The sequence below is a fragment of the Rutilus rutilus genome (genome assembly GCF_951802725.1).
Source record: "Rutilus rutilus genome assembly, chromosome: 24".
NCBI classification, from domain to species: Eukaryota; Metazoa; Chordata; class Actinopteri; order Cypriniformes; family Leuciscidae; genus Rutilus; species Rutilus rutilus.
This window is the reverse complement of record NC_140228.1, coordinates 13,693,843-13,718,135: the sequence shown is the minus strand read 5'-3', so window position 1 is coordinate 13,718,135 and position 24,293 is coordinate 13,693,843. Positions and strand designations below refer to the sequence as shown.

At 36.4% G+C, this 24,293-nt stretch overlaps 2 protein-coding genes across 3 annotated transcripts; one reads left to right on the top strand and one right to left on the bottom strand.

Annotated features, from left to right (window-relative positions):
- Positions 1–1,217: 1,217 nt before the first annotated feature.
- On the bottom strand, positions 1,218–13,227 carry qtrt2 (queuine tRNA-ribosyltransferase accessory subunit 2). Of its 2 annotated transcripts, none has more exons than XM_084398610.1 (9): positions 13,145–13,227; positions 12,653–12,897; positions 12,210–12,265; positions 9,048–9,124; positions 8,611–8,820; positions 7,424–7,623; positions 5,673–5,842; positions 2,523–2,619; positions 1,218–2,116 (listed from the first exon to the last, which is right to left on the bottom strand). In XM_084398610.1, the coding sequence occupies exons 2-9, from the start codon at positions 12,850–12,852 to the stop codon at positions 1,879–1,881; spliced, it is 1,248 nt and encodes a 415-aa protein (XP_084254736.1). In that variant the 5' UTR covers positions 12,853–12,897; positions 13,145–13,227; the 3' UTR covers positions 1,218–1,878. The 2 variants fall into 2 exon arrangements, with proteins under 2 accessions (XP_084254736.1, XP_084254737.1); XM_084398611.1 differs by having other exon boundaries at positions 1,223–2,116; positions 5,691–5,842; positions 13,145–13,224.
- Positions 13,228–14,006: 779 nt separating this feature from the next.
- On the top strand, positions 14,007–23,902 carry ccdc191 (coiled-coil domain containing 191). The gene is made up of 16 exons (XM_084399376.1): positions 14,007–14,197; positions 14,637–14,675; positions 15,514–15,643; positions 15,742–15,900; positions 16,211–16,613; positions 17,295–17,439; positions 17,701–17,891; positions 18,089–18,332; positions 18,405–18,832; positions 19,387–19,478; positions 20,692–20,774; positions 20,857–20,958; positions 21,447–21,590; positions 22,168–22,320; positions 23,248–23,402; positions 23,523–23,902. The coding sequence occupies exons 1-16, from the start codon at positions 14,132–14,134 to the stop codon at positions 23,692–23,694; spliced, it is 2,706 nt and encodes a 901-aa protein (XP_084255502.1). The 5' UTR covers positions 14,007–14,131; the 3' UTR covers positions 23,695–23,902.
- The last annotated feature ends 391 nt before the right edge of the window (positions 23,903–24,293 follow it).

Sequence of the window (24,293 nt, the reverse complement as noted above, 5' to 3'; positions counted from 1 at the left end):
GAAAAAAAATAATTATGTCAGACTTTTGAGCCCCACTGTTTCTGTATATGGGAAACAATAGCTTTAGTTAGTAACATTGCAAACCATTTATTCCCTCTTTGATTTCCAATTTCTGCAGCTTGCACCTCACCAAAGATTTCTCACTTTAATGCTTTAGCACAATCTCACTCCAACACACTCTCCCTTAAAGGGTTAGTTCATCCAAAAAATAAAATTCTGTCATTAATTACTCACTCTCATGTCGTTCCAAACCTGTAAGATCTTCGTTCATCTTCAGAACACAGATGAAGAGCTTTCTGTCCCTCCATTGGCAGAAACGTCATTGCAACTTTCAAGGCCCAGAAAGGTAAAGACATTGTTAAAATAGTCCATGTAACTACAGTGGTTCTTAATATTACGATGCGACGAGAATACTTTTGTGCGAAAAACAAACAAACAAATAACGACATTATTATGATATTACTAATGACGTTGTGTAAACAGTGCAGCGCTTGTGGGTTGTACGTCAGAACGTAGGCTCACTATTGGCCGATGCTGGTCATGTGTGTGATGCTGGCCAATAACGAGCTGACGTTCTGACGTAGAACCCAGAAGGGGGGGGTTTGCACACAATAAGTATTCTCATCGCTTCATAAGATTAAGGTTGAACCACTGTAGTCACATGGACTATTTTAACGATGTCTTTACTACCTTTCTGGGCCTTGAAAGTTGCAATGCCGTTGCTGTCAGTGGAGGGACAGAAAGCTCTCAGATTTCATCAAAAATATCTTCATTTGTGTTCTGAAGATGAACGAATGTCTTACGGGTTTGGAACAACATGAGTGTGAGTAATTACTAACAGAATTTTCATTTTTGGGTTTAGTATTTAAAGGAATATCCTGTACTGTTGCTCTTTTACACCTACATCTCAGTACTAGATTGTACATGGTCAACTTTGAAACTTTGTATTGCTCCACTTATGTTATTGTCTCCTTAAGAATTGCTTGTTGCAGCATTCCTTATTTGTAAAAAGGTCTACCAAATGAATAAATGTTACAGCACTCACTTTTTAAAAATGCATGCATACATCCTTAATTAGGTCATAAAATAACAATTAAAATGGATTGATATGACCCTGGAACCTGATTGGTCAATACAACATTTTAGCAGTGCTAAAATATACACAGACATAACATTAAACTGCAATATAAAAGCAATAAGGCACTTTAGGCTGTGTTATGTTGTGGATATAGTCACAGCTAAAAGGTTTACAGGCACTCTGCTTTGCATTTATTGCAAAGTTAAAAATACATAATGAATGGGAATGTAGTTGCTGAAGAAAGTTGTGGTTTAAAGAAAAAGGTTTATAACTTAAGGGCAAAATGTTAATATAATCTAAACATCACAATTATATACAATAATAATAATGCATAATAATAAATATTATTATACAATACCATTATTGTATGAAAGAAAGAAAAAAAGAGCAGCATTTTTCCAATATTAAATGTGTAACTCGTCAGACAAATTTGTGCTGAGCAAAACAGCAGGTGGCCATTTTTTCAGGGCTTGAAAAAGTGAGAATCTGAGCATGTGCTGCTCTTTTAAAAAGATAATTTCACCATTATTTATGCTCCTTCCAAGTTAAATGGTTCATTTGATGCAACAGAGGGCAAATTTAAAATCCATAAGAGAACTGTGTTGAGCCATGTGAATTTTAAAAGGTTTGCTGTGTCACTCACAGTAGCACTTATAATTTGCATGGCAAGAGCATGTGCATCAGAATCCAGCTTTATATTCATGAGACAACATACTCAGAAACCAAAGCCAAAGTATGCTCTGATGTAGGGGTTCTTTTGTTCATTCTTTTTTGTTGTTGCCTGAAGTCCTTCAATCATTTCAATCACCTTCTGTGCACTGAAGCACTCTATTTTTAAAGTCCTGCAGACGTTCACTGGCTATTGCCTCCCGCAGCGCTTTGAAAAAGCCTAGGTAATGTGCCATGTTGTGCAGCATGAGTAAAACACCAGCAAGCAGCTCGTTGGTCACCAGTAAATGATGAACATATGCTCTCATGTGCTTTTTACAACAGTAGCAGCCACAGCCTTCCACAAGTGGGCGGAAATCATCTTGATACCTGAAAGTCAAACACAGTGTTATTGAGCTAATTTTCACACTAGGGAATCTGCATGTTTAGGGATTTTAAAGGATAAAAATTAAAGGACAAATAAAAGGCAGTGGTTTGAGACATGGCTGTGGGGGTTGGAAAATCCTTTTGTTTAATATCCTTCATCGCTCCTTTTACCACTAATCTGATCTGACTCTTGTGATAGGAGCAATATTATGGAAATGCCCTCAGAAGCGAGACTGAATTACTGACATATAAAATGTATTAATCCTCATATACAAGCTGAGGAGATTGAGATTATGAAAGATGTGAAAAAGCATTAGTAGCCTCATCTGATATGAGCAATGAAAACATGCATAGCTGTATGAGGGCTGATAGAGTATGTCCTTGTCTCCCTTCACACACACACACGCACCTTTTATCTTTGAGGTTCATTTCGAAAGGTGTCATATTTAGATCTCCATTTCCATTCATCTTCTTGACAGCAGGCATGTCTCCATTGAGTTCCAGCACTGGGTCAAACATGTACACATGATTAAACATTCATCAAAAGGCAAAACCCATTACATATACATTTCATGACCAGATAATGAAAGTGGTGCATTTTTCATGTCTTGTGTGTACATGACAAGGAAATGTAATTTTCAAATTGAATGAAATTCTGGTAGTCTAAATGCAGTGGCGTTTCTATTAAAAGAACACCAGGTCTCATTCACTAATAATTACATGGATTATATGCATTTAAATGCACAAGAGCGCCTCTCACAAAAGGTTTCAGCTAAATTTACAAGAATTTTATTCTTAACCTCATTCTAATGTTAATGAATTTGTATTTTTGTAATTTACATAAAACACGCCCCAAAAGTATCCATATATGGGCTTTCCACACAACCGTTCATCACTCTCTAAAGACATGCTCTTGCCCAAGCAATGCCAAGTGTGTCATCTTCAAAACCAGTTTAAACTAAATAAACACCTTTTATAAAGACCAAGATTATAGACCTCTCTGCTCTAGTATAAAGCACATTTTCTGACTATTTTATTGTATACATGTATAATGAAATATTTATTATGAAAATCTCCTATACATTTTTATTTTAACATGTTTATAAAGCCACCCAGAATAATTTCAGGTGTTCCTATATTTTTTTTTGTAAATTAAGAATTAATTTTAATATGAAAGATTAATCATGATTTGTTCTTGAAAGCATTTATATGCCGATTTCACGCACAAATTAGTGCATATGCATGGTTAGTGAATGAAAGACTGAAGGCCTTTCTCCCTTAAATTCTAGTGATGAAAATAAATATATTTTTTACAACATAATAAAATAATATTATCATCATGAAATCACCATGAAATTAAAATTAAATCTTAAATAGAATATTACATTTATTTGTGCACATAATTATTGTTTTTAATTCATGTGCCCTCCAAATCTTGAATCGAAATAAGTTCCCCTTCCTCTTGCAGCAACATCTCTTCTCTGATGACGCGTTTACTGGTGCGAAGGCGGGACAACCTGTCACTTACATGACATCACAGAAATAGCAAACCACAATCATCCAATCAATCCCCGTTGGACAAAATCAAGTCTGTTCCGCCCAACATTTTTTCTTGTTCGAGAAGTCGTTTCACTCGGATATGTCACTCAATAGGGAATAAAAGACTAACTGCAACTTCTGTTTCTTGCCGACTTAAAAAAATTAAAAAATGTTTTTAATAGGCTATTAATATGACCAGAATGTGAGTGATTTTAACCATTTATTTAACCATTAGATTTTAAACATTTTTCAGAAGTACTATAGTGCAACTAAAATTACTGAGTGCACGTTTAATTGTATATAATTATAGTAAACGCGTCATCAGAGAAGAGATGTCGCTGCAAGAGGATGATGCCTTTCATATTCTATGAACAAATAAAATAATTCAAAATTTGCATAAAATATGTATAGTGATGTATATGCAAAAAATTTACTTGGAGCATGACGAAGAGAAAACAGTAAAAAGAAAAGAAAATAAGGAAGTAAAGACACATATGAGAGAGAAAGAAGAGAGCTGTAGAGAGGGTGCGAAAGACAAGAACGGTGTGAATTAAAACTTGTGACCTGTAGTGACAGAAGGCGGCAGATCAGGGTGAGGTTATGGCCAGTCCCCCTGCAGAACTCTCTAAGTGGCTGAGAGGATATCTCTTTCTTTCTTCCCCCTGCAAGTGCCTGTCCTGAACTCTATTACCATCCTAATACATCGATTAGCTTCTTAGAACAGACTGCTGCACACCTAACAGCCCAAATCAATTATTTATGCCCTATAGTGAATTTTTTATGCCTCTTTATGTGATCCAGATACTTGAATACATACACTTGCATTGGTTTTCTCACAGAATATGCTTTTAAAAGTAAAAAAGCAACACCAAATTGTGAGAAATCATGATAAGGTTTGACTTCATTCAGTTAAGGTTTGACACTTGCTGACAGTGAAGCTGGCAAGACGGATTCCCAGGGCTCCGGTTCCGTTAGAAACGAGCCAATTATTTAATTTGACTGGGGCCTGAACAAACACACTCTCTCTCGAAGACTTCACTCTCTTAAATCAAACTTAATTATCTGAAACGGCTAGAAGAAGCACAGCTCCACTTCCACCAAGCCATACTGTGAAAAACAGCCTCACATGCAGCTCATTGTTCCTGCTGACACTGATCTGGTAGCAAACACTTGAATTATGACTTTATTCATTCATATTATTGTTCTAAACAGCTCGTTTATATATCACAAGATGAATCTGAAACAGTCTTCTCTTGTTTCAGTGTTAAAATACTTATCTATTATAGCAGTTTAATATGACATACAAAGGCAAAGTGCAATAACTATGGCAATGTTGAAACTGGAAAATGCAATAAAATTTGTATTGATTTATTATCAGTTCTCAATCTCAATGTTCTCTACACAGAAGCTGTTTAACCATGTAAAGCCTGACTTTTAAATAGTCAGAAAATGGAAGAGTTTAATTAACCTTTAGACAAAAAAATTAATAAATAAACGAATAAAAAGATTTGCATGCGTGTTTTGAAAAGTGCAAATTTTTGAAAGATCAAGCTTTTATGGCTCATATAGTATGTATGATACAGTGAGAATGTGGATCTCATACTCGAGGATGAAAAAACACCTCAATTGTATTCAGAAGGCCAAACTATGTGCAATTTGGTGCAGTTGTTGACATTTAAATGGCAAAAATGTAAGATGAAGTTGCTTCAGTTCAGTAAGCGTTCATCTTCAAATATTACTAACAACATAAGTTATATTATTACGTATAAGATTCCCCATCAAAAAGAAACATGTACAAAAACCTTTTTTTTATTATACTAAAAAGGCCTTTTACTTGCTAAAAAAGTATAAACTATCAATCAGATGCCAGTAGGCATGTAATAGATTATGTACAACAGGTCTTTCATCAAAGTTTTGATCATGTGTGTATCAGATATGATACAGTTGGCTTTACAGGGTTAAGAAAGTGTAGGAAGCCTGTAATATCTTTTGAATAGTGTAACTATGGGCTTCTGCACACCTGTAGGAGCTGATGTACCTGCCGTCTCAGGGTCGGGATCAATGGTGTAGTCGAAGGAGAGCGCGCAACCCCGCTCTGTCACCTGGAAGGGGAAGAAACTCTCAAACAGGTCGACTCCTGCTTCAGCACAGCTGATGACCTCATCAGGACGGCCAATCCCCAACACCAACCTGAAATAAACGGCAAAAGCTTAGATGGAAAATCTTTTTTTCTCAAGCTTAAAGTACAAAATACCAGTCAAATACAATGCTTTTCTTTGCCTTAATGGGAGTTATTATTGATAAAAGGTTAAATATAAATGTTAATTAAAGGTCATAGTTGTCTTTGCATGTTAAGCTGAGATAGGAGAAGGTATTTAAACATTGAATAAATTACACACTTCAGCAGGAACACATAATTCTAAAGCTTTGGATCTCACATTTTGGATCTTTCTATTGGTTAGCGAACACTTTTCTCAATGTTCCTGAGAAAGACAGATTATAGTAATAAATCAAAGCCAAGTTCAGCCCAGGGTAAATCATTAAGTATTAATACAAAACATAAAGGTTCAACAGAGATCCAAAAGCTATCTCATAAATACATAGAAAAACTCATGCAGTGAAACACAAATTGTTAATTGGTTAATTTGGGAGTTTGGATAGTTGAAACAAACAAATGAGGACTATTAAGCACATCTACAAAAAACAAAAAGACAATTACATGTTTGTGGGCAGTTATTAATTTATTTTTTGTCTCTTAAATTCATCAAGGCTGCATTTATTTGATCAAAAATACAGTAATATTGTGAAATATTATTCGAATGAAAAATAACTTTTTTTTACTTTAATATATTTTAAAGTGAAATATATTGTGATGGCAAAGCTGAATTTTCAGCATCATTACTCCAGTCTTCAGTGTCACATGATCCTTCAGAAATCATTCTAATATGCTTATTATTATTATTATCAATGTTGAAAACAGTTGTGCTGTTTAATAATTTTGAGGAAATCACAATTTTTTTCTTTGATTAATAGTTTAAAGTTTAAAAGAACAGCATTGATTTCAAATATAAATATTTTGTAACATTATAAATGCCTATATTATCACTTTTGCTTATTTTAATGCTGAATAAAAGTTCAAACTTTTTAATATATATATATATATTTTTTTTTTATACAGTGTATATATATATATATATTATATACTTATTTATATTTATATAAAACAGCATATATACTGCAGCACAGAAACATCTTGTCCTGCTCTAAATCTAAATTATGTATCCTGTCCTCCAGCCTCCTCACAACCTTCTCCAGCTCCAGTTATTTGTGACCTGAGATACACCCAAGGGAAATGTCGGTTTCTGACTGTACAAGCCCAGTGGGAAGCAGCCCTCTTAAGACCCCGCTGAGTCCAAGGACGCTTCCAGATCCACACTGCCTTACTTTCTGCCATTGTCTTGCTGTTTTGTGATTCTGTAACCTCCCCATCAATCTCCAAGAGAGGGAGATCAGAGAAATCAATCATTACAACACTAGGAATTTAAGATGAAGTTTCTTCCTGAACCATTTCTAACCCCAGCACTTCCATCTCTCCAAAAGGGATGAGGTGGTTGCTATGGGCTCCTGGTGGGATGGAGTGTTGCTATGGCTGCTGAGAATCGAGGTGCATAATCAGAGAATGATAAGATGGGGACGATTTATCCTCTCAATCTCCAACTGAAGAAATGTCTGAGCCTGTGAGGCAGAAATTTAAATAGACTCCTTTTTTACCTGGGTTTTTCCTGGGGAAGTTCTGCAGATGTCGCTCTAATCAGCTGAGCCCTCACATCCTGGTCCATGGCAGCAGAATGAAATCCATCCAGTACAAACCCGCCCACAGGACGCTTGGCAGTCTCTCGTGCCGACCGGAGCCTCTCCTCCATGATGTCTCCACCCTCCACAACCCCAAATATCTCTGCCTGTTTTAATTCCTGTGGACAAAGACAGTCTGTTTGCAAATAGTTTATATTTTAGTTTTAATATAGTTTCATGAATTAGCTTTTATTTTTATATATTTTTTTATTTTATACATTATATATTTTTTTACATTTAGTCTTTACATTTTTATTTATTTCTAGTTAACAATTTGAGTGCTTCAACATAAACTTATTTCAGTTTATTTCCAAGGCAATGTTTCTAATGTTTGTTTCATTTTTCAACAAATATTAAATTTTTATTTCAGCTTCATTTTAATTAACAGAAATTAGTTTAATAGTTTTAGTTATAAATTATATAATGATACGTTTTTATATATATACACTGTATAAATTTATATATATATATATATATATATAAAGTTTGAACTTAAAAAAAAAAAGTAATACTTTTATTCAGCATTAAAATAAGCAAAAGTTATAATATAGGCATTTATAATGTTAAACAATATTTATATTTGAAATCAATGCTGTTCTTTTAAACTTTCTATTTATAACTATATATATATATATATATATATATATATATATATACACATACACATACACATATTACACACACATGCATATAATCATCATAACATCATAAAATGTATGCATGTACATCCTTACTTTTTACTTTCCACTACATACTAAAGCGACTGAGACGAACCATGAATATATATAAATGATGTATACATACACATTATTACTCATGTAATAAAATGACATTGCATGTTATTGAAAGGTCATTTAGACTAACATTGACCCTAAAATGGAGTTTCCAACGATTGTGTGCCACGTTTGCAATGTAAAGTCAGATTTAAAATTATTTTGTAAAGTTTCTCTTGTCTGACTTTGTTCTGTTGTTCTCTCTGAAACACTAAAGTTGAGCCCTGAATAGTATAGAATATGAACGATGTGGCATTTGCCAGTTTCATTGGAAATGTATCCTGCAGTCACTGACAGGTATTCAGAGCGCAGTCTGTGTTTTTGTGCACTGACCTGTGATTTCTGGTGCAACACCAGACATTCATCCAGATGGGCCAGAGTCCTGTCCACTGCTTTACGGACTCTCTTGCGAGAAGTATTGGCCTGCCAGGTCTCTCCGTCCGCCATGCTCTGATAGCAGTCCGGCTGAATAGCTGCCTGAATTGCCATGAACCGATTCGCCGTCAGCTCTATCCTTCCACCGCTGCCCCACACCGACACTGTCTGTTAAATCACAAACAAACCATTAAATCCCTGACAATTAACAATAAAGGGATGGCATAGCTTTAGAGGACACAAAAGCTCCCTCTCTAAGCCAAAATGGAGCAGTTGAAAACCAATTACATTTTACTAAATTGCCCTTTTAGACTATTTGTAATGATTTAATTGAATTTCAGTCCATCTCAGTGACAAAAGAGGTTGAAAACAATCATTCGACATAGTTCACTAACCTTGTTGGTGACGTGACCGGCAGGGCTGGTGTTAGCAGAATCATGCAGAGAGCTGAAAAGCACAGTATCATGAAGACCTGCGTAAGAAAACCACGTCAGAGTGATAGCAGATCAGATGTCTGTTGTAATCAGCACAACTCGAGAAACTACTTCGAATCAAAAAAGATGTCATTCATCTAAAATTAATCTAAAAAGTTAGAGGTTTCAAACACCGCAATCTCAGAGATATAAATGGTGCCAACACACAACATATGACAAACTGCAAAATACACTATTGTTATTCATCCATCTAAATCCTCAGAAGTGATTGGCTGCATGAGAACAGTCCAATGCAATCAGGCAGAACACTTGTTCTTTTTGGCAACACTGTTTACTGGCGAAATAAACAACCAAGTGCTCAACTCATTATTCTAAAGATATAAAAATGCATTTATATGGAGATTAGGACAAATTGGGGCAAAAGTATACATTTGCAGAGCTTGTAAAAAGTAATTGCCAACTGTAGATAAGGTGAACATGCACATGTACAAAAGGAACATGAGGAGGAATCTAAATTCGGTGGTACTGTGCAGTGGAAATGATGGAGGTGAACTTTGGTGACCAACATTATCATGTACACCAATTTTCTTTTTGTAATTATCCAAATGGAGCACTTGCAGCCGCCTCAAGTCATCCTTTGAAATGTTTCACGGTCACACATCTTAATACTGTAAACACAATTACCTTTCTCATTTCTGGTTGGATTGCAGAAGGCAGTGACTGAAACAGTGCCCTTCTTTTCGTTACGGTTGCAAAATGAAAACTGAAAACAATTTTTTTTAAATGCAAAATGGTATGCAACCAAGAATGAATGCATAATTATTTCTAAACAGTCACTTAGTAGTCAGTGAGAGGAAGAGAATCTGTAAACATGCCTTCAGAACTAAAAAAATTAAGACAACACACTGGGATTTCTTTTTTTTCTTCTTTTCTTGGTAGAAAGCTAAAAGAATATTAAAACAAAATCAATTTTATTTGATTTTTTTATATTTATTTTATTTTATTATACAATGATTTAGAATTTTTGTAATTTCTGGATCACTAATGGCACCAAATGGAATTGCAATCTGTTTGAGCAATAGATGTGTGCTTAAAACCTTCTTAAAGCTTATTTTTGCAATATTTCACCTTCAAGAGGAATTAAACCATAACTCAACTTCTAGTACTGAGAAAAGAGATATAATTGAATAAAATCTTTAGTCGCCATTAAAATAAGTTGTTATAATTTTTTCTTCCCTATTGGGACGTATATCCGAGTAAAATGGCTTCTCAAACGAGAAAAAATGTAGGGCGTGACTTAGTTTTGTCCATTGGGAACTGATTGGATTGTTGAGGTTTGCTATTGCTGTGATGTCATGTGAGTGACATGTTGTCCCACTCCTCTTTGACTTTTCAATGATCTTGAACAAACTTCTAAAGTGACAGTATAGGTGCTTCTCAATCAGAAGGTTGCGTCCTAGTAAGGCTGCATAACTCATCTGTCACATCATTAAACTCTGTCAAAGGACTTCTTAATTTAAAGGATCCTTTGAAGGCAATCATTTCGCATTCTTCATTCGGCCTGTTTTGAAGAATGCATCAAGCGTATTCTTTGCATCCTCCAATCAACCACAATCCTTTGCACACATTCCAATTCACAAAAAAGAACGTGGAGAAAATTAATCGGCACTAAGCTTGTCCAATTTCGCTACGTAATGAAAGACAAAAAATATATATTTTGAAGATAAAAGGAACGTGTGACGTAGCCATGCGCACACTGACAGTTTAATGTTGAGGAGGACTCTAGACTACAAGACCAAAACTATTTATCAACAACTATCTTCAGTTAAAGGGGTGGTTGATTATGATTTAGTTAGTGTGTAATGTTGCTGTTTGAGCACTGCAAAGTTACAACGCTCAAAGTAAAAAAAAAAAGGTGCTTTTTAAGGACTACAACAAACGGCTGGTAGGGACTACATGACATTCCTCACGATTTAGTGACATCACCAACCCTAGAATGTACATAAACCCCGCCCCCTGAACTCGATTTATAGATTATCATGACAGAATATCCTAATCAATGACAAGAAGATAACTACAAATAAGCTACATAAATTCGTCAACTAACCATTCAGAAATGTTGTCTACATGTTGTCACTTCTTCTTGAGTCTATCCATCATTGTCTGAATCCGGTTTGAACATAAAAGGCTAAAAGTTTTTGAAATTTTCAGTGCATGTCTGTGTGAGTGCAAGCTGTTGTAGCTCCGCCCTCTGTGCCGGGAGCAGCAGCTCATTTGCATTTAAAAGGACACACACAAAATGACGTGTTTTTGCTCACCCTCAAAAAGTGACAATGTAAACATGCTATTTAAAATATCTGTGGGGTATTTTGAGCTAAAACTCTCTCACACTCTGGGCTGTTGACACTCTGGGGACAACAGAGACTTATTTTAGATCTTGTGAGAAGGGCATTATACCACCCCTTTAAAAAAAAGTCCATTTCACACTTAAAGAATTCAGCCATCTGTACTTATAATGAAATAGTAGTGATATATATTTTGCTTAGTGTTGTGATATTTAATTATTTATTTCATATACACACGTAGCAGGTTTTAATGGCCATCAAGGTAAGAAGATGCTTTTAGAACCAGATGGCCATCAGAAACTAAAAGAGCCAAGATAAAGCAACCAAACATTGATCCCTTGGGTCCACTTAACTTATAAATGTGATATGTTTAAAGAAAGACATTATGATTGGTGCCAGCACAAGCTGAGATATTATTACAGCCACGCTAACCCATGGAAGCTGGTTTCCACCACAGAATAAAAAAGTAAAGATAACTGTGACTTTTTAATCTAAAAATTAATTTTTTTTCCTCACAATTACAAAAAAGTCAGAATTGCAAGAAATAAACTCGCAGTTGCTAGTCATAAAGTTTGAATTGCGACATATAAAAATCACAACTGAGAAAAAAAAGTCAAAATTGTGAGATATAAACTGAGAAAAAAGTAAATTGTCTGATAAAAAGTCACAATTACCTTTTTTTTATCATGTGGGGGAAACAAGCTTCCATACAACCTACCATCTTTTAAACCAAGAGAAAGCAAGAAACAAAAAGTTAGCAAAAGAGTGAACTTCTAACCTGCAAACTTTCTGACACCCTCTTTGAATTCCTCCAGAACCTCTTGATGCTCTGCACTGAAAAAGAAAAAGAAAAAGGGCTGAAGGACTTAAACTGCAGAAAAACTTCAGAGAACAAATCACACCATTTCAGTGTGAAAAATATTTGCAGAACTTAAAGCGAGATTCTTCCATATAGCAATTTAACAATTATATTTATTTTATATTATACAGTGCCTTAGAAACTCAAGGTCACTTTAAAGATGGCAAGAAAAATAATCATTACTCTCATACTTCCATCCACTATGAAGATTCAAGTTGTCACAACATCAAATGTTGTGAACCGAACCCAGATCTGTCAGCAAAATATGCCATTTTACAGACCGACATGTTTAGCTTAAAAAGTAAAACTATTTGCCAAATATTTAGTGAATCCCTGACCTGAATGTATAACTACAATCTTACAGGCTATCCACAGACACTTGTGTGACTGAAGGCAGGTCTCTTAAAGTGTGCAATGTGTCCTGGGTCAGATGGGGAACAGTTGCACAGCGAGTGTACAGGAGACAGCCAGGCAAGTCTAATGAGTGCTGCCCTGATTTTCCCAATCCAGTCAAAATCCCCAAGCGACATCCCTGAACCACTCGTGACAGTTCCAGCTTCATCCCACTTGTGGAGCTGTAGCGTCCTAATGTGAAGGTTTCTCAGATCTAAAGGGAGAAGAAATGACAGCTCGTTAACAGCAGAAATAACACGTTCATCATCCTTAATATTCTCCCATTTTCCAGACGGATACAGTGCTTGATATGCAAATATGAGTGAAATTATATTAGACATTACTGTCTAGTTTTCATACTTGAATGTAATTTTCAATATATATGTAAGCAAGTACACAACACAGTCAGAACAGTACGCCGCGACAATACATAAAACGTTGTAACAGGCTCTCAAGCTTACCAATTTGCTCTTAGCTGCTTCAGAAAGCAGGACATGTGAGAACTTCAAGTCGCAGAAATATTTCGTAGGCTTTGACTTGCGTCTCACATTTACGACGTCATAACATTTCTACAGCACAGAGTTGTTCATTTGTGATTTACATTTTTCATTCAAGAGAGCTTGTAAAACAACGCATTCAGATCAGGGTTATTATAGTTAACTGATAGTTAACTAAAAATTACAATTACAACCATTAAAAAAACAAAACAAACAAACAAACAAACAAAAACCATATTATTATTATTATTATTATTATTATTTTATTTTTTTTTTTGAAAGCAAACGTTAACTGAATGAAATGAAATGAAATGAAATGAAATGAAATGAAATTAGCTATAGTGGCCAAGGCAACGTTTTCATTTAACTTGATGTAGCCTATTAAAATAAATAAAACTGAAATATTACAAAAAAATTACAAAAAACATACAACAAAATGACTAAAACTTTGAATAAAGTTAAAATGTTAACGGAAAAATATAAAATAAAAAATAATTCAAAATGTAAACTATTATTGTGGACTTATAAGCAGCTTAATTTACTGATATGTTATTTTTTATAAAGGATAACATTTTACTTGTCATATATAAAGATGAAGATGAACATGTTTAAACACGCTATTTATCAGGCCGTGGTTGATCTGATAACACGTAACAACTGTCTCCATGGTTTCAAAGTAGACGCTTCAGTCCTCATCAGCTCTTGTTGGGATAAGTAGTTCTTTTTAGGGACCAACCGTACCAACTCATGCTACGTCACTTTGCGCAAACTACAAATCCCACAATTCCATTGCTGTGTGAAAAGTTTCTCACTGAAGTACATGAATGTTTTGATGAAGCTAAATTTTTTATAACCCATACTGTAAATTGCTGCTATATATACTTTGCAGACATGTTATAAAATATATTATATTATCTTACAATCCAAACGCATGCCCATGTACAAAAGACCATGGCTCTCAGACCGGATATTTTTCGTTGGAAAACAACAAAGACTAAAACACCAAGCAGTAAAAAGGCGAGTAAAACCTGCTTCCTCTTTGCTCACACAGTTCTTCACATTTAGCTTCTTAGTGGTGTTTCCATTTTTACAATATTCAGCCAGAGGTATTAATCTAAATAAATGTCACACTCGGGTTATCTTTGGTCATGCACATTGGTTATTAGTAATGGAGGAATGTATTTGTAGCTCAGCAAAAGGATTTAGCTCAAATGTGCAATGCAAACCCATTTAGGTCTATCCGCAATAGAGCCAGTTTAAGGTGAGACGGCATATTATTAGTCAGGGATTAGATGTGTGAGGCCAGTGTGACAAAATATTCAATTTATGTTAACTTCAGGCATCAACCAGGCTGGAAACCTCTTGATTCAATGATCAGCTTATGATACATTTTGATGACTCAGTCTATTTTGAATTGAAACAATGGTCATAGCTAAATTCATATTTTATATTGCAGGTGCAGCTGAATGAGAATGACATAAAACAGTGGGTGAAGGTACATTTCAATCATTTAAATACATGTAATGCAGAAAATTAGTGTGTATATGTATGCCATCCCTTGTGAAAAATAAGTGTTCTTGATTATATTGAATGTGTACTTGCATATAATATAATATTAATGAAAATCACATCAAGGGATAGTTAACTCAAAAATAAAAATTCTGTTCATTTTCTCACCCTCATGTTGTTCCAAACCTGTATGAGTTTCTGTCTTCTGCTGAACACAAAAGAAGATATTTTGAAGAATGTCGGTAACCAAATTGACACCTGAACCCCATTGACTTTCATAGTATGAAAAAAAAAAAAAAACCACTATGAAAGTCAATGGCTACCGTCAACTGTTTGGTTACCGACATTCTTCATAATAGCCTATATTCTTTTGTGTGTTTTGTTTAAATGTACTTAAATAGGATGCACTTTCATGGCTATATTTCTTAACATACCCAAGTACACTTTAAAAAAGTGCCCTCCGTAATATTTTTGTTTCAATTGCAATTAACATTCCAAAAGTGTCCGAAAGCATCACATTCAGTTTGCACTTAAGTATATTATTTTAAAGTAGGCATGATTTTGTAAATCGGGAATCGATTGGATCATTGTCATTTGCTATTGTTGTGATCTCATGATGCCACTATCATGCCAGCAAACACATCATCAGAGAAGAGATGTCTCTGCAAGATTATCTTAACTTATAGTATATCATTTCTGTAATAAGCACTCTTTTTTTTTTTTAAGTATGCTAAAGTGTACTTCTTTTTCACAAGAGATGCAGTGTCTGTGTTTATGTGTATATATTGTAATTAAAACTTTTTTTGTATTCTTATTCTCCTCAGAGGGTGGAGATGGCTTCAGAGTTCGCTGTAGCTGAGGTGTTTTCCCTGAAGAAACCACGTGGTGGTAAAAACAGTATGGCGCTGCAGAGCGTAGAACAGCTACAGGATCATGATGATGCATACAGTGAAGGTGGTCTTTAACTTATTCATAATATTCAGCACTACACACATATTCAGATTTTTAAAATCAGAATCATACTGACGTGTCCTCATTCTTGTATTCCACAGCTCAGTCTATTCTAAGTGAATGGATGAACCAGAAGTTACGTCTGGAGCTTGAAATGGATGATGACGAGGAGGAAGAGGAGATGAGTTCCAGTAAAAAGGATGATTCAGAATCCAAACAACTTGTTAAGACTTCACAGCCTAGTTATAATAACTTTGATGGTACAAATGAACAAATGATCTGCCTTGTTTCCCTTGAAGTTTACCTTAAAGATCCTAAATCTAAACCAATGTTATTTTAGTATTATTTATTTACTATTAGTGTATTTATATAAAAAAAAAAGATTGGCTTTTTTTTCCAGAAATTTTGTTAGGTCCTTTTGTCATTATTTTAATTTATATATAGCTTTAATTTATTTGCATTTAATTTTTAGTAAAAAAAATTCATCTAATATTTGTATTTATACAGAAAAGTTTTTTCATAGTTAATAATAATTTAATACTAATCTGGAGTTTCTCTTTTGTTTTTTAGACATGTACTTTCACCTAGCGCAGGAAGAGGACAACTCTGTAGTGCACAATTTCCTCCAGGACCTGATGGACACAGAGGTGTTGGACTTTGGAATAATGGAGAACCTCAAATTAGACTCTGACCTGAGTAAGAAGAAATGGAGTAACCCTAGCATCACTATGGAGGTGCGTCACAAGCAGGTAAAGGAGAGCCGCATGCGCCGAGATGCAGAGCGTGACAAACTGCGTAAAGAGAAGGAAGTGCTAAGGGAGGCGCGAGACGAAGCCTGGCAACTGGAACAGGAGAAGCAGAGAAAGAAGAGACAGCAGGCTCGCAGACAGGAAGAACTGATACAGCAGGAGATGATTCGCTTGCGCAGAGAGATGGAGGAGAAGAAGAGTGTGGAGCAGCTTGCACGAAACATGTACAACAATCACAAATGTATTTGGACACCCTAACCACCATTAAAAATGTATGAATGTCAACATATCAAACAAAGTGGCATCTGCAAACAAATCTGAACCCTTTCTCAACTAACTTTAACGCTCACACAGTTATTTTTTGTGGTTGTATGAAGTCAGTTCCCCTTAAGTTTATACCAGGGTCTGATCAAAGGACCATGGGGCTTTAGGGCACAAATGTCCCACTATATCCACTGCAGTTGTTCCATAATATATGCATGATTATATAATTATTTAATGATTATTTTCCTCAATTGAGGTTTTAGGACAAAAACCGGTGGTACATTTAAGGAGAATAAATATCTATATTTCTCACTGCTTGGGGCGCCTTGGAATCTGACGCTAACCAGAAAGAGTCTAAATACATTTGTTTTAATTTTAAGTGCAGTATTATAGTTTAAACCCTTTTTTTATATATATATACTTTTGATGTTTTATCTTGAAGAGTGCGCTTGTACTTTTTTTTAAATAAATGTCACTTGGTTTGATATTTCTTGCTTAATGAAATGATATGAATACATTTTTAAGTGTGTTTTAAGTGTCCTGATACTTTTTGGGGCCACTGTATATAATCTTCCAATTGAAATGCCATTTAAATTTTTGATGAGATGATTGCATGACATTTTTATTTCAATCTTACACAGGGAGAGGGAAAAGCTTCAGAAACAAAGGGTCACTGAGTGCTCTGTCATTTCAAAATGTCATAATTCCGCACAGAAGAAACAGAACAAAGACCTACAACTTAAGCTGAAGAACCTGGAAGCCAAAGTTCACCTTCTCAATTTGCAGGTTAGAAGATATTACAGTTCAATTATATTGTATGCAATGAACACTTATGTTTTCTGGGTAGTACTTTATTTTACAGCCCTATTCCACATGGACATACTATGTACTTAGTATAGTAATTACTGGGTAATAACTAGGTACTAACCCTGAACCTAACCTTAACCCATGTAGTTACCTTGTATTGCCCACTACTTTCTAAGTACACTGTAAGTGCAAGTACTGGACTGTAAAATACCGTTTTTTGACTGGTTGCATATGTTTTAGTGCATGCACAGGCATTTTACGGCATGGTACTCTGTGATAATGGAGAGGAGGGTGCGTATGGGCAAGGCAGCGGCGCTGTGTGATTGGAGGAGGCAGCTGAGGGCATGGCGGGCATGGCGGGCTCTTGTTTGGGCCAGAAGAGAGGAAAAAGAGGCTGAAAGGACTGAAGAAGAGCTGAGACTGGAGCACAGGCAGGAGAACTCAGTTTATAAAAGCCTGTCCTATAGGGCTTGATAAACATTTGGAAGAAAAGCGATGGCTCTTTAACTAAAATTTTAGACTAAAAGAGCATATTAATTGCTTAATTAAAGGTTAATTAAAAGCTTTCATTCATCTTGGCAACCTTGGCAGTCAGACTGGTTTTAAGTCATATCTGTCATTCCCACAGGCGCTGTCAGCAGGCGGTGGAGAGTGACCGCAGGAGGCTTTTGAGGCGCTGCCTCAGTGATTGGCTTGTGTGGTGTCGGGTAGAATGTCATCGCAAGGAGCTTCTCCGACAACAAGAAGAAACCCGATGTAAAATGGCTGCCTTGATCAGTGCGGCTGCTTCTGGGAAACTAGGGGCGGAAAAATCTCCACCAATTACCAACCCACCTGAAACACTCAGTCTTACGGAACACATCAGTCATCAGGTAAGGAAATGTACTGAAATATTTTTTTATTCTGATGAAAGTATTCCACAAACTCTCTTCATCCCACCACAGGAAGTGTCAGCAGCTCCAGAAAGCAGTTCACCCACTGCACAAGCCACTAAAAGCACTGGGCGTTCAGAGGCCCCGCCCACCCAAGCATGGCAGGTAACGCGACGTCATGCCGCTCTCTCATCGGCTGAGCAGCGACGGGCCCTTCAGGGGCAACATCAGAAGACCACCCGGAGGGGAGGCGCAGAGCTTAGCGGTGGACAGATCAAACACGGCCATGTGGCCCTGCAGCAAACCGTAGAAGAGCAGAGGCGCCTTCTGAAAGAGCAACAGGAGCATATTCTGCATCTGCAAGAGAGACAGAACATTCTGGAACTGAGACACGAGGCAGAGAAATCAGCACTTTTAGCAACAGGTCCTCCTGAAGCTATAAGCACATGCTGTCCACCTAAACCCAACACAAAGACTGCAAGAAGTACAGAAAAACCAAGGTACCCTCATATGTGTGTGGCATATTCCCAAAATCAAAAGAATTGTTTGTTCGTTTGTTTTTTGCATAAAGGGAATCCAGCGCTGGAAAGCTTCTAACAATAAGTGATTCTCTACAGAAAACATTTGTTGTTATGCTGGTTGAAAGTCTCCTCATATCCTGATAGCATTCACTGTGTTAAGCAGTCTAAATGTATTTTTATGATTGGCTTCAAGTGTGTTTTGGTGCTCGGTCCGATTCACTTTTCAATAGCGTTTTTAAAAAACCTGCACCTTTAAAATAGGCTTGATTTTATTTATTTTTTGTGAGATTATTATTTGCAGGGAGAGGACAGAATAAATATACTGTGAGAAATCCACCTTAGACACCAGACTGGATCAGAATGTAATATTTTCTTATTTCAAGTGCTTAATGTAATCCCTCTAGATTTTACCAAAGGGTCACTTCCCACTGCTGTTCTGTCCGTATGTGTGTGTGTGTGTGTGTGTGTGTGGGAGGACAGAATGTTTGTTAGTCACAATTTCACAAAGATATTCATGCTCCATACAATCTCAGAACAAAGAGTGCCTCAAGAGAAAACGCCAGCAGCCACAACGACCAAAAATCATCTCTGCATCGTTCAGCGCCTCCCCATCCTACAGTACAAGGTCAGTCGTACACACACACAATCAAGCAGTTTGAAAAACTGTCACTATGATGGTTCCAAGCATGGAATATTAATCTCATGGCCATGCCCTAGATTTAAACACTCTAATGCTGAATGCACTGAATACAGATGCACATAATCGCTATACACTCATAATCCACTTTGCAAGCCCATAACAATACCAAAACCGCACAATACCTTTCCCATGTGCTAAACCTCAAATTTCATTGTTTTTGAACGCAAAGTCATATTTGTTCGTTAATCAGGGTTGTTTGAGAATCTGAGTGGGTTGGCGCACATGTCTGCGTGTCTCAGCGGGAGGTTGTCAACAGCCCCCACAACTCAACATTCTGCTGAGTAAAAGCCCCTGCCGACATCCAACATTTATGAGATTTTTTTTTATCTGTGAGGCTGACTGTCGTGGCCTTGGCGCAACAAGATGACCAATGAGATTTTTCTCACACTGAAAAACTGACAAGTTATTGTCCTGCTCAGGGGTGCATTTCCCAAAAGTATCGTTAGACAAATCTGGTCCCAAGTTCCATTGACCTCTGTTGGTAACAACGAAACTTGCGACCATTGCTTTTGGGAAACGCACACCAGATCTGATCCAGAATGTTCCTCGGCAAACGCAAGGCCTTATATTCCAAACCCAGACTTTTGTACATGGTAATTGTGTTACCAAATGTTTTTCCACCTCCTATACTTAAATTAATTAAACCAATTTTTTTTTATAAATGACAATTTTATAAGAAAAGCCCATTTTGTTGAGTATAATTTTTTTAATTCAACTTTGTAAGTGTCTCATTCTGGTGAACTTCACATTGGTGAGCTTGTATATTCAAAACGGATATACTCCGTGTATAAAGAGGGGAGTAATTTCCCCCCCATATTTTATATATCTGGAACATTTTTGTCAATTTTGTTGGCATTTTTGCTTCAAGCCCTGGTTAATTTCTGATTCTGGTTGCAACACGACTTGAGACACTAGAAATGAAAGTGAGATTTTGAGCAAAGTCGGTTGGTGTGACATGGAATACCGCCTTGAGTACAAATGCAAGCAACACAAACAAACTTGTACCAAAGAACCATACGATCAGAAGAACATACTGCAGAACTTCACAGTGACCCTTTAATCTCGCCCTTAACTGATGTCTCTGTCACCCCGCCAAACTCTGTCTGTCTCTCACCTTCCTTTCTTACGTTTCTTTCAGCCATGGAGGAACGAGCACGCCAGCGTGCCGAGCGCAGGAGAGAGATTGAGGAGCAGAGGAGACAGAAGGAGGAGGAGAAACTGGTAAGACTTGCTTCTCTTGAAGGATGGAAATAAGTGTGTATGTGTATGTGATGACACAAACCTCTCCTTTTTTGTTCTTTAGGCTCAAATGAAGACAGCTGAGGAGGAAAGGCTCAGAGCTGAGGAAGAAGAGAAACAAAAGGAGGTAGAGAGGAAGAAGGAAGAGAAAAGGCAGCAGAGGAAGGTCTGTGGCGAAACACATTATCATGGATTTATAGGCTTTACATAATTAGATTGTTATTATTAATGGCGATTATTTAAATGGTAGCTGCTCTGCATGTGTTCCGTACATGAGGGACACCTCAAATCTTGCGGCTTGTTAAGGAGAGGTGCGTTTTCACTTTTCTACAGGTAAATAACTGTAATTCAGCTCGTTCAGGTGATTTTCAGCATTTAGGGATGATGGAATTTGTGAAAAATATCCCAAGCCTCATCTAGGGACCAGAATGCCAGTGTGCAACCAACCGGAACGCCCTAGCAACTGATTAGAGTATGCTAAAAACCATTCAGAATAATTTAGCCACATTCAACATAGCCAACGAGTTTTGCATAAACAAGCGCATCTAGAAAATGTAAACAAAAATGTATATCTAATTTATTCATCATGTTTATGCACACAGCTTTTTAGTTTATTCGTTTTAAGGAACTGTGTTTGTGTTTATGTGAACTTAGAAGGAGCTTGAGAAGCAGAAGAGAGCAGAATGGGAACAGGAGCTGTCAAAGCGGGCGGCCCAGCACTACCTCAGAACCCTGTTACTGCACCGAGGCCTGGCACCATGGAAACTCCTGCTGGAGCAAAGCCATGTCAACACACAGGTCAGCGCTGCTGCAGACACACACGCACACACACACACACACACACACATTCATGCCCTACAGTAACAATGCAGGCTATTCGTCTGCTTTCCAGACAGATACTCACACGCTCAATTATTCATCCAAAGAGTTATGGCCGCTCACACACAGACAAGAAGACCAGCTGTTGCATTGCATTAACTCTTGGCCCATTCCCCAAATTTTAATGATGTTTACAGTATACTGTTGCGTTTCCACCTGGCTAACCACCTGTTTTCAAAATAAATGACCAGAGCGGATATCTGAGACGCAGGATGGAGCGACTGAGGGGGAGAGATTGACGAGGAAAGACAGATGACGGAATGGCTTTGAATTCCGAATTTGCATTGTTGTTTAGATATTGATTCACATCCATGAGAGCAGAAACCTCAAGGCCCAATTAGTTGCATGTGCCTCTATCTTTACAGTTCTCATAGGAAGTTAGCAGGGAAAGTTTGCGAACCATATAAACCATGGGAGTGCATGAGATGATGACACTGTTAATTAAAGCTGACAGTTATTTATGTTGGGGTGCTTTTGGCTTTTCGGTCTCCTCCAGAGAGCGGCGGATCATTACTCTCTGGCTCTGCAGAGAAGCTGCTTCTGCTCTTGGCGGCAGTGTGTGGATGAAGCCCACGCAGAGAGAGAGGCCAGTGCCAACCAGCTGTATCACAGGATCCTGCTTCAGAGGGCCGTGTGGAGCTGGACAAGGGTGAAACGCCACACACACGCATTACCTGTCAATGATTAGAAAAGATTCAGATTTTAAGACAGCCTAATTTATGATAGCCACAAGGTGTATATATATTATATATTATAAATAAATAATTTAGTTGATTTATAATAATTATGTATTATTTATCCATTACTTTGATATTTATATAAGTCTTATCGATTTATTATACATTTATAAATAATTCCTAAATGTATTCATTCATTATTTTAATATTAATATTTTTTAGACATAAATAAGTGTTTTTTTAATAATAAATTATAATAAAATTTGGTACAGCCACAGTGTCTTATCGTCTTAGAACTTTATTAAAATGTTATTTTATTCATAATAAATTAAATACATATTTATTGTTTATTCATTTTTATATTATTTTAAATGTATTTTTTAGTTTAAAAAGATAGGCATATAAATAATTTTATTGTTTATAATAAATAAAATAAAAATAAAAAGTTTATAATAGCCAAAAAGTGTATTATCAACTTGTTATAAATATATTTAAATTAAATATTTATTTATTAATTTTAATACGAATATTTGTTTGTTGCAAATATATATTAAACTAAATATATATATATATATATATATATATATATATCTTTATAGATCATTTATATTGTATTATTTGTAATAAAGAAAATTAAAATTATTATTAATGAAATTAATACATAAAAAAATCTAATGTACTATATTTATTATCTTTACATTTTCTGAAGAAATTATCACCAGAACTCACGAACAGGGGAGCCATGTGGTTACTAATGTTTTCTGGGTGGTTTTGGCCCAAGCCAAAAGAGCTCATCGCATATTTATGTGCCTAAGTTTAATATTTAGGGTTAGTAATATTAATAAACCCCTACCCTTAAGTATGAGCAATTCTCTGCCTTTGATTTCAATACTTACCAGTTAAAAGATCTGCGCTGTATACTGGAAGCCCGAGCCGAGCGGTTCCACAGGATACACACCCAGAGGAAGGCGTTCACGGCACTGCTAGATCACGCTACAGAAGGGCGAATAACAGCCTGGGACAACGAGCAGCGGGCAGAGGAACACAACAGCAGGTCTTTACCTCGTATTTGTGCGACCGTTTACTGCACCATAAGGCCAAATCTAAAGATGAACTTGTGTAGTTATAAAATAATTTAAAGTTTGCTCTGACTTTGGTTCTCTGGGCTTTGTAGGAGAGCTGTCAAGAAGTGTTTTGCTAGCTGGAGAAGTCTTCCTGTTGTCTTGCGAGAGGAGAAAGAAAGAGAGGAACGCAGAGATCAACTCAGACGTAAAGTCTCGGAGATTTTGCCTGACTTCCACGCCTCCCCTATTAACTCCCTGTGGCGTTCCGTAAATCCTCTTTAACCAGCACACAGGCTGCAACTACCAAGCTTTACATCACATCATTAAATGACACTGACAACATCTGCAGCTTGATGAGCCACCGTGTTTAATCTTTTTACGCTCGTTTACTTTTCCATGGTAGTTTGATTGAACAACTTTTAGAATGAAATGCATTACATTATAAAACCGTCTCACATGAGACAAATAAACATCCGGATTTTGAACAGCTTCTTTATCTGCTTCTGTGCTTAGAAGGCATTTAATGGAAGGAAACCAACTTTGATTCAAAAACACTGAAATGTAGCAGCATAGATTTATTCTCAATTGAAGCACAAGATAAAGCTTGAAGAGCTCTATACGCCATTAAGAAAAAAATCTTTGAAAGTGTAATTCAGCCCATTGCGCTGTATGGAAGTGAGGTTTGGGGTCCACTCAGTGATCAGAGCTACACTAGATGGGACAGACATCCAACAGAAGCCCTACACACAGAATTCTGCTAAATTATTCTAAAACTACAAACGAAAACACCCCATAATGCATGTAAGGCAGAATTAGGCCGATTCCCATTGATTGTTATTTGTTAATATGCAAAAAAGATCAAGTCCCACAGAATTGCTACA